Raw genomic sequence first — 17,536 nt, 5'->3', positions numbered from 1 at the left:
TTTCAATAACTTTTAAATGTTTTTTTCTAACATTGTGAGTATAATTTATGATTCAATCAAAAGTGCACCTTAAATTCGTGCGATTAGTATAATTTTAACGAGATGTCAGAATAGTTTTAAGCATTATAAATGCTCTATCTATTTTGACGCTGACTCTACACTGTAACATTGAACAAAAATCTGCATTGGTACAGATTGATTTCTTTGAAACAAAATTGAGACTTGCTACCATGACGATACCCAATACATTAAAACGGCTCTTTCTAACAAATGGAACATCACATATAAAATAATGAATACCTTAACAATGTTTCACGTATCAAAACGTAAAAAAAACAGTAAAGAAAGAACTGAAAACAAACGACAATCAATATCTTTGACGTACGTTCATTGAAAATCAGTTCGCGTTCCGTACATATATTTTACGAAGCTAAATAGCAGTCAGTCAGGCAAAATAGGTCAGGTTTACCAGGTCTAGAAACCATTTGTATAACATTAACAGTTCAACGTCGACTGCCGTATATAGTATGTAAGATTTTTAACTGAATAAGGTACGAGGAAAAGGATTTGGGAGTGCAACGAAATTTATTTGTGCATGCAAGTTATTGATTTGTAAGTCTACAGCCGCGTACCTTCGACATGTGTTTTTATTATAGTAACCTCCCTATCAACCTCTTAGTTATGCGGGAAGGGCACTATAACCTGTACTTGCACAGGGATAACCCTGTACGCAGCCCGTGTACAGGGTAGTCACAGACTTCATCCAGGTCTCAAAAGGTTAGATGAGCCGCCCCGGGTGCACATACAGTATCCTCCCTATTTTCCAGGCACCGGACCTGTAGGTACCTACTGTAAGTCTACAAGGTCAATAGTCACCATCGACGAAAATCGTAGTTTTTTTATGACAAATTATACAACGCCCCTACCGGTCACGAGAAAAACTATAATTCTATTTAATTTTTTTACGCATTTTCTAGCTACTCCACTCGTGGTAACGGTGCTGGCCTCGACTAAGGCTGACTTTGCAGTTTTATTGAATACTTTTCTATAAACAACCTGCTTAAAATAATTTAGTGTTGTATAGTTCAACTCGTAAGCTGCCGTTCACACATTACTTGTTACACGGGTTATACAGTCACCTGTATTTTATATACGATATATACGATACCAATTAACGGGACGAACAAGTTGGGTGCCTGGTGTTAAGCGACACGCCTTTCCATAACAGTTGCAGTGCCACTCAGAACTTTAAATCGCAAAGATCTGAGGGACAATGCCACTGCGCCTGTCACCTTGTGACATAAGTTGACAAGTCTCATGTGCCTGTAACTTCACCAGCACCCTTACTCTTCAAAACCGGAACGCAGTAATGTTCACGTTACTGCTTGGCGGCGGGAATAGGTATGGTGACAGTGCTTCCCTGGACAAGCTGTTGCACAAAGAGCCTACTGCTAGTAATCCGCAGAAGCATCTTGTATATGTATAAAATTCTATCCCGATTTACCCAACATTTATTCCATAGAAGTTTTACAATAAGAGCATCATATAACGAAAACAGTATACTAAATATGCTATATATAGACGAACAAAAAATTGAATTATCTACCATTTCCTTCAATTTCATCACACTCTGGGGCATCGTGCTCAGGAGACTGACAACGTTTCACCTTTATATAGCTATTCTTTGGCGCAAGCTATTATCATTCTAGTTGCCGGAGGCTTCAACGAAGCAACTGAAAGCTCGTGACAGAGCACAGTCGCCTATGGCCCCCCAATCATTATTATTATTTATATATCAGCATTTTTTATAATCATACAATATATGTGTTCCTAAAATAGCATATTATCGAGTTTCAACAAGCGTTTCAAAAATGCACACGTCTGTAAAATGTTTCTTCTGCAAATCGCAAAGAATTTAAATTGATCGATCCGTAGCAATCCGTAGCAAATCTGTGCCTTACATTCAAACAAGAAAACGAACAACACTGAAGATCCCACTCTTCGTCTATTGGAATTAGGTAAAAACTTTTTCAATCACATTTACTTCAGTGATCAAAAGACGAAAACCAAAGGGAATGAGAAACATCGTATCTAGCCATTGCCTGGTGAAGATTAGTTACACGGCGAAATCACTTGAAGGTTATGGACTTTGACGGAAGCTTTTGTACAAACAACATTCATATTTAAAGATTAAGTTGGATATGGTTTGTTCAGTCATTGAAGAGGAGTATATTTTGCATTACCAATTTTAAGAATGCCTGATAAAAACGAATACTATGGAAAAAAATCACAATCGGCACCCTGTGGCACCCCATCTCTAGACCTGTTACATACTATTTCGACTACAACTATTGTTTGTGCCACATGTGGAGCAAGAAACTAAAGAACTGTGAATTTCACTTCTGGTGTCTTTATCAACTAAATTCTGGTGGCTCCCTGTACTGGACCCGAGAATTTTATACAAAATAAATAAAGTGTCTTATGACTATAAGACACTTTATTTATTTTGTGGTTTTGAGTCACGTGCTCTATGGGAGGATTTATGTACCTAATACTCATTTATTTACTTGCAATTATAAATTAATCTTAGAAGTCCACTATTATTATTATTACTATAAAGTATCTTTCATAACATTTGTATTTTCACAACTTTGCGTCACACCAGACTGTAGCATGGAATATTTGAACACACCCTATAAGAAGAAAGATTGTGGACTGTACAAGTGTACAAGTATCTTATAGTCGGTTTTGAGTCACGTGCTCTATGCGAGGATTTATATATTTAATACTCATTTATTTACTTGCAATTGTAAATTAATCTTAGAAGTCCAGTATTATTATTATTATTACTATAAAGTATCTTTCATAACATTTGTATTTTCACAACTCTGCGTCACACCAGACTGTAGCATAGAATATTTGAACACACCTTATAAGAAGAAAGATTGTGGACCGTACAAGCCAGAATGGCTTCCCTCCCAAGAGGCGCCGTCACATTGGCAATAGGTCCACTAAATCCAGGCTCATCTGAAACAAGAAAATAATTTGTTATGTTCTACTGTATAGCTAGATTTCTACACATGCGAAGATATTTGATCCAATTCTATACTGCAAGAGTACTATGGTCTATAAAATTATCCATTAAAACAGAATGAATATCGAGCCATACGACGAAGTTATAGTATAGAGTACAATCACTTATTTAGTCCCTGTAAGGTCATGCCAATAGAAAACAAGAGCAGATATTTGATAGTGTTGGAAAATTTACTCGAGTCATACTTATAAAGTTAGGCTAAAGAATACATAGGGCACACTATATGTAAAATGTAGGTTAAAAGCATACCTCTCCAAGTAATTTTTATATTATATTTAGTAAGTACAATTAATACTGGGTAATGTTATAAAATACACAGTAAAGTAGGTATAATTAAGTAATAGTGCACATGTCGCCAACAAACTGCACAGCAGTTTGGCGACTTTTAGTAAATAAGTTGCCTGCTGTATTTTTCTTGAAATAAATTTTAAAAAAAAGTTACTCTACTGATATAATAGCAGAAATAGGGTACTGCTTAAATAACAATCTGTGATAAAACTATTTAACCTATTATTATACTGAATAAACTGCCTCCGTGGCCGAACGGTTACCATACCGGACTGCCACGCAGAGGTCCCCGGGTTCGATTCCCGGGCCGGGAGAAATATTTGTATGGCCTACATTTATTTCTCTCGTGAGTTTGGGTGTAATTTGTGGTTGTCTATGTGTGTGTCCATGGCACCCGCGACACAGGGTTTCCCTAGTGCGGGGCTATGTTGAGTGTGTGCGTTATTATTATTATTATTATTATTATTAGAATTACAATTATTGACTTATTTTATTTATTTATATTGCTAATACACTTATAAACAATAATTCTTAATACAAAGATCGAACTAATACAAAGGAAAATTCCTTCAATCTGACTGTTGCCTTAGCATGGCTACAGACAGACATCAGATCAGAGTCCAACGGATCGAAGGAATTTTGCTTTGTTTGTTCGAGCTTTGTATCAATATTTATAACAAAGTAGTGGGTGTTTCACAAAATAAAAAGGTACATATCATACTAATAAAAACATCATGATATTCCATAAAAATAAAATATTATATATAATTTACAGACTGGGCACTCTTAAAAGATTTATTTGAGTTATTCTTGAGTAGATACCCAAAAAATACTCACAAAAAGATCGGCATATCTATGCCCGTCTTTTTGTGTGTTTTTTGTGTTTATATTTTGTGTGTGATAATCCCAAAATATTTATCCTTATTCATTTTACTAAACTATCATTACTGACAGTTTTATTTTGAAAGTGACATGTTTCGCATGGACATTAAAAATATTTATAAACATATTATTGAGAAAAGAAACAAGATATATACCTACATAAACAACTTAAAGACTGGAACTAGATTAAACGGGAGAAACCTTATATAAATATAAATTAAAATAGTAAAAAGCTGTCATTTCGGTTGCGTGATGACGTCAACGCAAATATTTAAATAATGTTACTATTAAAATGAAGTTCAATAAGTTTATATATAGTTTAAACATGTAAACCAACAAGTTTTCAGTTCAAACGATGTTTTCTATATTATAAATAAGAAATCGATGTAATCTCGACGTACGTAACTTAAGATTTTGTAAGAACTAGTTTTTTTTAAGTTACTGACTGTCACGATGTTTGACCACCATGATATTTAATAATTTTTGTGAAACTAGTCCACTAGTTATTAATATTGAATTATATTATTAATATTAAGTGTTATAAATATTGAATTAAATTTAACTCTAGTTTGTAATCTGATTGTGGTGACCATCATTTCTGTTTCTGAGTGTTGAAAGTGTTTATTTCCCGTAAATGGGATCGAAAATGTATTATCGAGCCTTCAGAAGTAGAATGGGAGTAAAAGCAAATTTGCAAGTCAAGTGGAAGACAAAAAAATTGTAAACGGCTTGATTCATATCTTATTCACTTTTATAACTATGTTAATATATTTTTAAAAGTTAGTTTTAGCGAATAATACAACTTTGAGTTGACAAATCGATAAGTCTTGAAATTTTAACTCAACTACATTAATAAAATACTATAAATAAAATCAACATTAATAACTACAAATAAAGTGTTTGTTTTTATTTAAACATAAATTAAAATATCTTTTAAATTCGTTCGTTAAAAATAAAATAATTAATGGCACTCAGAAATCATGTGCTAGAAAGAAACGACAATTGTAATTTGTAATTTTGGAAATTTAATGACGCATTAAAGCTACGTACTAAAAATCGTACTACCGACTTTAACCATTAAAACATCTGGTGTTAGTTGAGACGTTCAAAAACAAATTCATATTCTTTTTCAGAATGTTCATGTCAGTTCATTGCAAAAATAAAAAAGTCATATTGCCTACATTACTACACAAGTCACTGGTTTGCTAGAGATACTGAATGAAATGAGAAATTTCTAAGAAAAAGAAATGATATTTTGTCGCTACGTATATTCTTTGCTCTGCATAAATGATCCTTCCACTTTAAGATTGTATAGAAGGTATTGCTACTTGAAATATGGCCCGTAGTTGTACTACGTCGCATCTACATCGTCTTTTATATTTTCTTTAATTATTAATAGATAGTTTCTTTATGTACAGACGTATGTGTGCGTGTAAAGACGGCAACACATTTAGAAGCAGTAGAACTCCTTGTGAAAGAATTCGTCCAAGGAAGTACTGCCACCTTTCCTATTTCTGCCGCCAAGCAGTAATGTTAGCATTGCTGCGTTCCGATTTTAAGGGTAAGGGTGCTAGTGAAATTACAGGCACATGGGACCTGTCAACTTATGTCTCAGAATGACGTGCGCAGTGGCTGTGCCGCTCAGATCTTTGCGATTTAAAGCTCCGAGTGGCAGTACAACTGTTATGGACAGGCATGTAGCTTACCACCAGGCGCACGACTTGTTAGCCCCGTCACTTGATATTATAAAAATAATAACACATCAATATATAGTATTTTTTTACTGCGCCGCCTCCAGGACGTCCACGCCGAAGATGACAAAATCATCACTGGAATTACGTAATATCACCGAAACTGTACACCTTAAAAATATTCTCGAAGTGCCAATCAATACTTATCAACAACAACACAACATAATACTTTGACGTCACCATTCCAATTTACAAAGCCAATTAACAGACCTGGTAAATGTTAAAAGCAAAGGTACTAGCAGATTGAATTATCGCTAAAGGTAATTAAATCCATAAAGTGCTTAACAACGTTAATGAGCGCCTCGGCGGTAGCCGCGATTGCCAAATACAATACCAAACCCTTTATAAAGCGTGTTTTGATTCAATTAATCGGCGGCACGCGACACACGAACTTAGAATTGAAGTCGCTTACCGGTTAGACTTGGAAAAAAAAGTATATATAATACTTGGAGCAAAACAAAAATCTGTTCGTTTAAGGATTCCGTATTTAAAGAAGATTCTCTAGCAAGTTCTTGAACCAATGAACGGTAATTTGAATGCTATAATAAATCGTACAGGTACCAAAAGTATTTCCTTGTTTATTTCATAATTCTTAATAAAATTTATATGACGAAGCAAATTATTTGTACAAATAAACCTAAATGTCTTTGTGAATCTAAAAATACATTAAGCGGTTTCGTTTGAAATTTAGCAACACGTTATGAAATCATATTTTCAGTAATTTTTGATGCAATAAATATTAGAGAAAATGTTAAAAGAAGAAAATAGGATGATGAAAGTTGAATGAAAATAAAAATAGCTCATCGGATGTATTTCAAAATTGATCCTGAGCTGAGTGTACCTTTGTACTTGTAGTACCTTGAGTTTTAGATTAGAATTTATTTTAAACAAAATCCACGGTAGCCTATTCATAAATTTGGAAAAATAACGTACCTGGCAGTAACGCCAATTATCTAAATCCAAATCTTTACTGTGTGCACCACAACTACTCAGAAACAATGTAGGAATGTTCTTTAGCTAATTTGGTCTTATCTCCAAATTTAGCAACCAAATTGTTACCCGGTAGGTCACCGGAGTCGACGATTTACATACGCCTTCATCTACATCGTCACATATATGTATTTATTTTAGCAGTAGAGCTACTTGTGTAATTGTTCGTCCAGGGTAGTACTGCCACCTTACCTATTTCTTTCTGCTATCAAGCAGTAAAGTGGGCATTACTTCGTACATATTTTGAATGAAGGGTGTTGGTGAAATTATAGGCACATGAGACTACTTGTCTATTTATGTCTCAGTGTTGCGTTGCGATTTAAAGCTCTGAGTGGCACTGCTATGGACAGGCGTATTAATACGGTTCATGTTGTAATAAATTTTTTTACAAACAAAATTAAAGCCATTTGAAAAATGCCTATCGTAACTATACGTGTTTTATTTAGTCCAGTGATATAAAAAGAAAAAAATGGTATATCGTCGTTGCAAATTTAAAACTTCTTATGTGTCATTTTGGTCGACAAGAAGTTTTGTAAATATTTGGAAAGAGTATTCAAAGATACAGAAACATTTTTGCTATACATTTAAATATCATTGTTTATCCAAATAACAAAATAGAACAAAAATACTGTAAAAATACTAGGAAAATTTTACAGAAGAAAACTCTTTCATTTTTCTATGATATAGTTACTTTTAACACATTGGAGATATTTATTAAATTTGCAACGACGATATGTAAAATAGCGTTCCTTGTAAAATTTCGAGGTGTGTTTTTTCTTTCGTGAAAATTTTTAGAAATCGTGTTTTCACACGATGTAGTTAATCAGTGTATATCGTCAATTTTACTATACATGTATTTTTCCAAAGTGGTTAATTATTCAACTTTCACTGTTATGTGGAAACAACCAAAGCCATTTGAGGTTGTAATGACTGTCACTAGATAACATAAAAAAATCTATATACGCGATGGTGTTTTCGGGTAGGGTTCTAAAAGTATGTTCATTGTTTTCTCTTAGATCTCTTGGTATTGCTCCAAATTCACCTTCACTTTAATCTGATCTAAGTGACTTATCGTAGCTCTTTCATTGTGTTGCTGAATTATTCCCTTAGTTTATTTATTTTTTGATGTTCTTAAGTAGTATCAGGTACACAAATAAATGCCACGGTTATATTCAAAGCAATATAGCCAGAACATTTTGATTGGCTCCACCCTAATCCCAAAGTTCCCCGAGAAAACAAGATCTAATCGCCGAGAAAGGAACGAAATTGTTTTCCCCAAAACCATCGGTATCCTTCAACCCAAAAGGGGTAAAAGGAAGTTTATAAAATTGATGAACTGACTGCCAAATATCAAGTTCGTTATTTGTATTTTTACAATGAACCAAACATCTATTCAGAATCATTTTTCATAATTCGACCATTAACGGGAAGCACGGTTTCTTTTTTGTGCACCTACCCTGAGATATGTATTTGAGAATTTTATGATGGTCCTATACATTATATTTGTAGGGTCGTATTCTAGAACTCTACTGAATGCTCAAGTCAGGATTTGAAGTTATATAGGGTTTAAAGCATTCGAAATCATACTCAAGTCCCTGCCATTAGGGTCGTATTTCCAGTGCTTGTGTTTCAATTGCAATCCTGACTTGAGCATTGAGTAGAGTTCTAGAATACGACCCTTAGAGTCTTATAATTGGATGTATTTGTATCGTATGGAGGCAAAAAAGTAGGCCAATATTACACAAAATTTTCAAAGATGAAGAGAAGTTCTTTCCTTGCTGAAAACGCTTTATTTACATTAAAAAAAAGTTATCAATAAAACGAGGTCCGTAAATATACAGGTCTCGTTTTTGCCGTCATTGCCGGACTGTTTTGTTTGAGTGTTTTATTAAAATAACTTTTGGAAAATGGTCAAAATATTTCAATCCAGTTTCATTTTATCAATGTACTTAAGCATTTATACTACCTCATTTTTTTATATACTTCAGTTCGAATTCAAATTTTTCCCGTACTAATACGGTTCATATTGCTTGGGTCGAGCGGCAGGGGACACTGGCTTTATTTCAAAATTTATTTTTTACAAATGCAATTAAAACACTTGAAAAATGTGCATCGTACAGTATACATTTTCTATTTAGTTAAGTTGATATAAAAAAATCAATGGTCTATGTAAAGTACTTATTGAATACAGCGGTTTTCTTGTAAAATTTCGAGGTATGTGTGTGTTTTTTTTTTCTATCATGAAAATATTTAGGAATCATGTTTCCCACCATAGTAATCAGGTTATGTTAAAAAATATATACTAAAATTGAGGACAATTTTACTATATATTTTTTCCAAAGTATTGATTCAATACTTTCACTGTTATGTGGAGGTTGTATAGACGCTTAAAAAAGACTTGTAATATTAAAACAGGAACGGCATAAAATAGGCATATCTGTGACGTCACAGTCGAATTAAATGCACTATATTTACTAACGTTTTATAACAAGTCTCTAAAAGAGGCTTTACTTATGCTGTATTCTTTCAATTTTACTTATACTTTACACATGTTAACCACCCAACCGCTAGAGACTTAAGTAACGAACACGTTATTCATTTAGGTATATTTAAGCTTATATTTATTTCATATCTAAATCTGTTTGAGTATTGTGATAGAAGTCAAGAAATATTTATGTATGTCTATTCAGCTATGTTATCGTAGTTTTCTTTTCATAGCGGTGAATATGAATAGCTGCGAGTTTTCACAATAAAAGGTCTACCAGACGTTTAGATTTTTAAATCTCATTAGTTATTTATGTATTAAAGGGATTCATTTCAATATTCTATAGCCACTGTTATGAACCTAGCACACGATAGCAAGAGGCGAACTGCAATGAAACCTAGTTAGTTCGTTATGTTACGAATGATATTATAGTGGTTTATATTATTAAAGCTAGGCTTGTTAGACTTCCGGCGTTGTCACTGACAAATTGCGCGCCACCCCGTGGCGGACCGTGCCTACCCGCCACTAATTGACTGCACGTCAAATTTAGCCGCGATAATCCAAACAGGGGAGAGTTATTCCCTTGCAGGCATTATTTTAATACAAAAAACGACTTGGGGCTCGGAAATGGTACCGAAAACCTAATGTAAACACAAGAAAATTATAAATTGCCCCTTTTCATTTCAACGAGCCTAAATTTAATTGAATTTGCTCGCAAAAACGCAGTAATCGCCAACCCTGTGGCAGTAGTAACGATCCCAGTAATAGCGCTTGTAAACACTTAATTGTAAATTCGACGGCACTTACTATCTGCTGTTAAATGTAAAAGAAAACCTCGTTTACAATAGCTGCAAATAAGCTGCAAATAATTGTAAAGGATGTCGATGATGTAGAAGCCACAACCTCGCATGAAGCCAAGGCATTTGATTATAGTCTAGTATTTTAAACAGGATGTAAAAAAAGCTATCGCCATATTTCGTAATTGGAAAGTAGGAGTAACCAAATCAGAAATTGCAATGTTTTGACTGAACCAATTTTGCGGTGCAAATAGCAATTGATTTGTTAAAAACAACCAAATAACATTTTTCTAAAGGATATAGAGAATAGCTACAATATGAAAAATGATATATCTTAATTAAGTATAAAGTGAACTAATTCAGAATCGAGAACCAGTATTGAAAAAAAAAATCTGGGCCTCTATTTAGTCGAAAGACAAACTAACGACCCCGAAAAAGTTACATTCTAAAAATTCTAAAAGTATACTTCAAATGATTGAAATTGATTATAAGATCAAGATCAATTGTTTATTACTCAACTTTGAAATAATACGATATAAGAACTACATACATTAGAAACTTCAATAGTAAAAGTACGGCTACATTATATAGATAAACGATGCCCAAAATTATGGCAGCGTGAACTCCTTTTTCATGGCTATGCAAATGCGTTAAACAAAGTGGCTGCCAGTCAGTCCATAAATTATAGGAATATTGGTTACCGGAAAACATTGTTTTTATATTAACTATGTTCATAAATATAAAAAATGTTCAAGCGACGCTCCATGCGATGAGAAACTTGGGATTTCTAATTGTTATGACGCTAACATGCCTTAATAATACATTATTGCTAGTGTTTAATATTTAAGTAACAGGATATTAACCTGAAATATAAATAATATATAACCTGATAATGATAAAACCTGTTTTATTTTCATGAGATAGGTATGAGGATACCAGAGTGTAATATAGCAACATTCATAGGAAAATAAAATAAACAGCGAAAGAATCGTCTTCACCAATTATTTATTTACTCTTCTACCTCAGGTAGGGCCTGCTATTATACCTCTAACTCACAATATTAAAATAAAAATCAAAAATGACGTATTGCTTTAAATTTTATTCAAATTTAAACAATATCCTGTTTGTGGAGACAAGAACAATAAAAGTTCAGCCTACAATCTCCAAAGTAAGAGATTAATTGGAATAACTTTGCATACTTGAACGTTCTAATATAAAACGTACTTGTTGATACTTTGATAAACATAAACAAATATTCAGTGCTTTAACCATATCTTTACGTGTCACGTGTTACATTTAGTTACTCTCATTTTGCTAGTAATTTAATTTGCAATATACTTACGTGTAGTAGCGTCTGTAGTACCCGCCAACAGGGAATCCAAAACAAGCATCGCCAACACCATTCTTCCACTTCCAAGCAAAGTAAGCTGACATACAAAATTCATTTTTCTGCCTCGAAAACTACTTTTTGAACGCATTTAGTCCGTCATGGTATTATTACGTTACCGATTGAAATACTAACAACTGTTACATACGATTCCAGCCACGTGTTGGGCGCCAAACTTCTGTTATCGTTGTAGGACAATTAGAAAATATATAGAATAGAGTACTGTGTGAATATTTTGTAACTTTAAGTTTATTTAGACAACAAAAATGTCTACAAATAAATAATATTACCAACAACCTTTAAAACACATAGCTTCGCTCCAAACATACGCGTATCAAACCGTAAAATACACATCAAAATCTTTCGGATTGTATTTGTATCACGCGAAGAAGTGATTAAGGGGTCGTTGTTCAAATTCTGATACGTAATACTTTCCCGAAATCCCGTCAAAAGTTTACGAAGCGATATCCGGAGAACGAGTGGCACACGACCTTCTCTTCCGACAGCCGAAAGATAACTGGCTGCCCAGCCGGCCGGTGCAGACTTGCACTGCTCGCCTACAAGTCTAAGCACCACCCCCTAGTATACCCTTCTCTTTCATGTAAAACGAAGGTGTACAATTCATAAAACAACCCTTTGTAACCTTCTGAATCTGACATTTTCTTCAATAGCTAATATACATATACTGAATACAGTGTACTCAAACAAATTAAGGGGTATTGTCTCAGTATAAATGTGTAGAAATTACATGTATTCAAAAAGCCACTTTCTGATAAAGTTTGCCAAATTATTTAACCTCCTGTGTACCTAAAGGTAGTGAGATTTTATCATATTACTTACCAATTTTCTTTTTTATTAACGATGAATCACAACAATATTATTCATATTACTGAAAGTTTTGCTGTTTTTCAGCTTCACATTACTATTTGAAATTCTTTGGAAATGATTTTCGGATTTAAATCTCGTATATTTGCTTTTTAAAGAAACCAACGTTTCGGACTCTTTACAGGTCCCATGGCCAGGCTGACTGAGAGATGGTGCTCTATGGGACCTGTAAAAAACCCGAAAGCTAGTTTGTTTGAACAAAAATACAAATATAAGCAATTTGGATCCGAAAAAATAGTTTAATTTCCAATGTGGAGCAATCACGAAGACTCGATATTTAAAATATTTTGCATTCAAATTAATGAACAGGCACTGTTTTAAATCGTCTAATACTGGCCATTGCTCTGAGAGGTAAACCAAATATGATCATTATTATACAAGGTATAAGAAATACGATATATAAAATTTTAAAGGCGGAAGCTATGACCCGAATAGGAAACTAAAAGGTTTCGTTATGAGCCGCGGCGACCGCACTTGCAGTATAATGATACTTAGACATTGTAGTTACAAAAGAATATTTTCATTAGCCATAGGTGTAACCACAACGATAGGAAGCCTTACAATATTGTGCTCATGTACTGAACACCGATTTTCTACTAATCTTCCATGTAGATTCTCGAAAGGCAGTGACAAAGATAATTCACTGTAAATTGTGTTACACACCAAGTCAAATGATATTATCTGAAATTTAAGAAAATTCAATTTCGCCTTAATGAGTAACATGTAAATGATCTACAGAGAATATAAGCGTGTACCGAGCATGAGAAAATGTGAAAATAATTATTCATTTTTTTAATTATTTACGTAGATCTAACAATATTCAAATTAGAACACAATTTCTACTCGCCATCATGTTTTAACAATCGTTTTCCAAGAAATTTTGACTATGTTGTTTAGTTCGTTGAGAGTTGGTTTTACTGGAAATTGCTTAATGTCTTTTTGCTTTGGCATCGATAAAAGAATCAAATCAAAGATAAATTTGATGTTTTGTGGAAATTTCTGAAAAGTATTTTCTGCTGTTGAATATTCTAAGTATAGAACTTTATACGAATATCAAACTTAATGCAAAGGTTTTAAATGACATTGCAAAGCAAAGATATTGATTGATGTCTAACTACGAATCGATTAATCGTTTCACTAAAAACAATTTGCTTTTATGCACACTGTCATTTTATATATGGCGTTTTCCCTTAACAAACACGTGGATACCAAGGAGGTAGGTATAATTTATTTGATTCCAGGTAACTTGTACCGTCCGGCTGGTTGGCGCCGCAGAATGAGTTCCGTGAACCGCTGGGTATTTCCTTTGCAACTCCCGCCGACCCATTAATATTTATACTACACGTCAGTCTCAACCATTCCATTCTAGGCCTTATTGTTGGCAAACAATTGCATGAAGAATCGTTAATAAAAGCTTGTTTTCTTTATTAAATACAACACTTACCATTGTTTTTAACAATGCTACATCTGCAAAATGACATATTTTCACTTTTGACTCTTGATGTCAACCGTGACCATGGGACCTGTAAAGGGCCCGAAACGTCGGTTTGTTTGAAAAAACAAATATACGCGATTTAAATCCGGAAAAATAGTTTCATTTCCTATGTGTAACAATCGCGAAAACCTAAGAACTTTTTATGCCCAAATAGGAGAGTAAGAAGTTTGAGTAGCAGTAGAGCTCCTTATGAAAGAGTTCGTCCTAGGAAATACTGCCATCTTACCTATTTCTGCTGCCAAGCAGTAATGTGAGCATTACTGTGTTTCCGTTTTGAAGGGCAAGGATGGATGAATGGAAGGACTTGTCAACTTCATGTCTCATAGTGACGGGCGCAATGACTGTGCCCATCGGATCTTTGCGACTTAAAGCTAAATTGCTCTGCAACTGATTACTGAACTGAACAGTTATAGTATAGTGATGCAACGAAAGTGTCATAACGGAAACAGAAACAGACACAGATGTTTAATGTAAATCTTAGCGGAACCGGAAACGGAAGCGGATGCAGAAGCGGAAGTGTAAACAAAATCTCTATGAAATTATAAAACAGGGCTTGTTTGGTTTCATACACTTAACACAATAAGAAACTGCTAAAAAACACGCACCCCGCCGCCAAACAAATCGCACTAGCGCCTGATCAGTCTCCAACGTTGAAAACTTCCGATTAAAGTTCTGTTATAAAAGTCGCGGAAGCAATAATAATTTCAGTACAGAGTACTAAAAACAACCGACCTCAAAAGTCCATGGAATTACAACTATTTGCCAAGTTTTATTGAAATCGGTCACCGGAAAGTGCGTGAAACCGGTTTCATTCGTCCGCTAGTTTGCCACCCTTAAAGGTGAAATGTTTTCCTCAAATTTAAATGGGATTAATACTGAGGTACCTCTTTCCAACAAAAAGAATCATCAAAATCGGTTCAAAAATGACGAGTTGAGAACCTCCTCCTTTTTTTGAAGTCGGTTCAAAACGGATCCGATGTGAAAAAACGAGCGGAACTTCCTCAGTTGCGGAAGCAGAAGCAGAGGTCTGTCGCATCACCATTATAGTACCTATAAGGATAGGCGTGTCGTTTACCACCAGACCCACGTCTTGTGCATCCCGTCACGAGATACCATAAAAAAAGAGGAAAATTATACAATTTCACATATACATAATTTCTTTCATGTAGTTCGTATTATTCTAATGACTTTCATGCGATAAAAGCAGTTTTGACGTATGATCATAAATGTGGCTTTATCATACCACGGATACGAATAAGGCTGCTAAAAGACTTTTTTAGTTTGCAGTTAATGCGTGAAGTCGTAATCAATTTCATAACGACTTCACGTATTAACTGCATGCAGTCGAATCCGTCTTCATGCAACCGAGATCGACTGCATGCAATTAATGCGTGAAGTCGTTATGAACTTCATGCAGTCATGGTCACGGCTACTTAAAGAGCATTACGACTTCGCGCATTAAGTGCAAACATGCAGTCAATCTGTAACCAGAATTTATGTGGCAATTGTAGAAAAAGGCAAAATTAGAATAGGATAAAAGATATGTAAATTATTTTTCCACTTCCACAACAAAGACCTAAAACAGACACATGGTACAGACAACTTAAACAGAACAGAGTAATTATATTTAACAAACGTATCTTTCTGTAAATCATAGCAGTGAAAAGGCGCTGGCACAGCATAAATAATTGCCCTTGTAGGACTGTAAGGACCCTGTCGGATAAAAACGCCGCTCGTAATCTTAAATAATCCAATTCATTTCAAATATTTGCAGTTTCAAAACAGTTACTCTTTGATATCACAACCATTTTGTTCTTATGTACCGTAACGTGTGTGCATTTATACGTGAGGCGTTATAAGTTTCCGGAATGAAATACTATAAATGATCAGAAATGAATTTATTGTTTCTCAAAATATTCTCCGTTAGCGTTAATGCACTTTTTCATACAAATGAACCAATTTTGAAAATATTTATACCACTCCTCCGTGACAAACTCTAAAACACATTTTATATACACTTCGACAGCCTCTTCAGGTGATGAAAATCGTTGACCGCGTAACTGGTTCTTAATTTATGACAATAAATAAAAGTCACAAGGTGCCAGATCCGGACTGTACGCGGGATGGCTCATAAAGTCAACGTTGTTCACCTTCAAAAATTCATTTGTCTGTTCGGCCGTGTGAGAACTGGCATTATCGTGGTGCAAGACGATACGGCGTTTACGGTTATTTTTACGGAGTTAGTCAATAGCTTCCGGCAAACAAATGGTCGTGTACCAATCACTATTCACACTACAACGACTCTCCAAAGCAACAGTAGCCAGGTGTCCAGTTTTTTTTTAAAGAAGCAACCATCGCGCGATCCGTTTTTTTTGAGCCTCTGTTTCTTTTTCTGTTTTGATCATACGGCACACAGCATCGATGTTTTCGTTGTTCACAGCAGCGGACGGGCGACGATCACGAAATTCGTCGCTGAGATTCACACGACCGCGTTTGAGTTCTGCAAACCAGCTACAAATAGTCGTCTTGCATGATGCTTCATCGCCAAAAGCAGTTTGAAGCCGAGCAAAACTCCGCTGAGCTGTTAAATTACACTTAAAGTCGGAAAAAATCATACTACGAAAATTTTCACGAATTAAATCCATGGTGACGTAGACAACCAATTTCTAAAATGACGCCACAATGTGAAAACAAGTGACAGTCAGATGAAACAAACTGTATTCTACGGCCAAAGAGTTCCATTTTCAAATGTTGTATTTACTTTTTGAATATTGTTTATGTAAGTTCCAGAGTATCCGGTATGTTCATATTTATGCGCGTGTGTTAAACATATTTCGCACATGAAACCTAAAAATGATGAAATTGAGAAAACACGATTTGAAAATAAAAAAAAACACTGTATAAGCCATTATTCGCAGTAAGATTATTGCGAATAATGGGATTATGTTTATTTACGCATAATAATTAGTTATCCACTTATAAACGAATATATAAATTTATTGGTTCCATTCAGTAATTTTTTGAACTTTCAAATCGTGTTTTCTCAATTGCAAGTTTGTAGAGTTTCGAAAATACCGGAAAATCTCGGTACTGGCGAGGTGCATTCAGTCCCGGTACCGCTATTATAGATTCCCGGTACTCCCGGTTATAGTTACCTACCTACTGTACTGTGAATAATAACGCCAGTTGGCAACTTCGCCCGGTCGCGCGTTACTGCCATTATAATGATATTTAAACTTATTACTTAACTACAATATGATTTTACGATATTATATTATGTTAAGTTTAATAGTAATTATCTCCCAAATAGATATTTTGAATAAAAACCTTTAGTTCGTTACGAGATGAAGTTTTTCTTTATCGTTTATGGTATTATTACTCTTTATTATTACTATAGATAGATAACCCGGAAATCATATTACTGGGTAAGTTTTTCAAGAAGTACCAGTAATACCGGTATTGAGCTGAGCCCAGCACCAGGA

General features: G+C 34.4%; 1 protein-coding gene across 1 annotated transcript in view; it reads right to left on the bottom strand.

Annotated features, from left to right (window-relative positions):
- LOC113231740 (lachesin-like) overlaps positions 1-12,155 on the bottom strand; it is a 35,040-nt gene extending 22,885 nt beyond the window's left edge. The window contains exons 1-2 of the mRNA XM_026466235.1: positions 11,630-12,155; positions 2,930-3,027 (exon numbers count right to left, since the gene is read on the bottom strand). Of these exons, the coding sequence (XP_026322020.1) occupies positions 2,930-3,027; positions 11,630-11,765 (234 nt within the window). The 5' untranslated portion in view covers positions 11,766-12,155. The remainder of the gene's footprint in view (positions 1-2,929; positions 3,028-11,629) is intronic.
- Between the last annotated feature and the right edge of the window lie 5,381 nt (positions 12,156-17,536).

The sequence above is a fragment of the Hyposmocoma kahamanoa genome, unplaced genomic scaffold (genome assembly GCF_003589595.1).
Source record: "Hyposmocoma kahamanoa isolate Upper Pololo Valley unplaced genomic scaffold, ASM358959v1 66, whole genome shotgun sequence".
Lineage (NCBI taxonomy): Eukaryota > Metazoa > Arthropoda > Insecta > Lepidoptera > Cosmopterigidae > Hyposmocoma > Hyposmocoma kahamanoa.
Note: the sequence above shows the minus strand (reverse complement) of the source record. Positions and strands in the feature narration are given on the sequence as shown.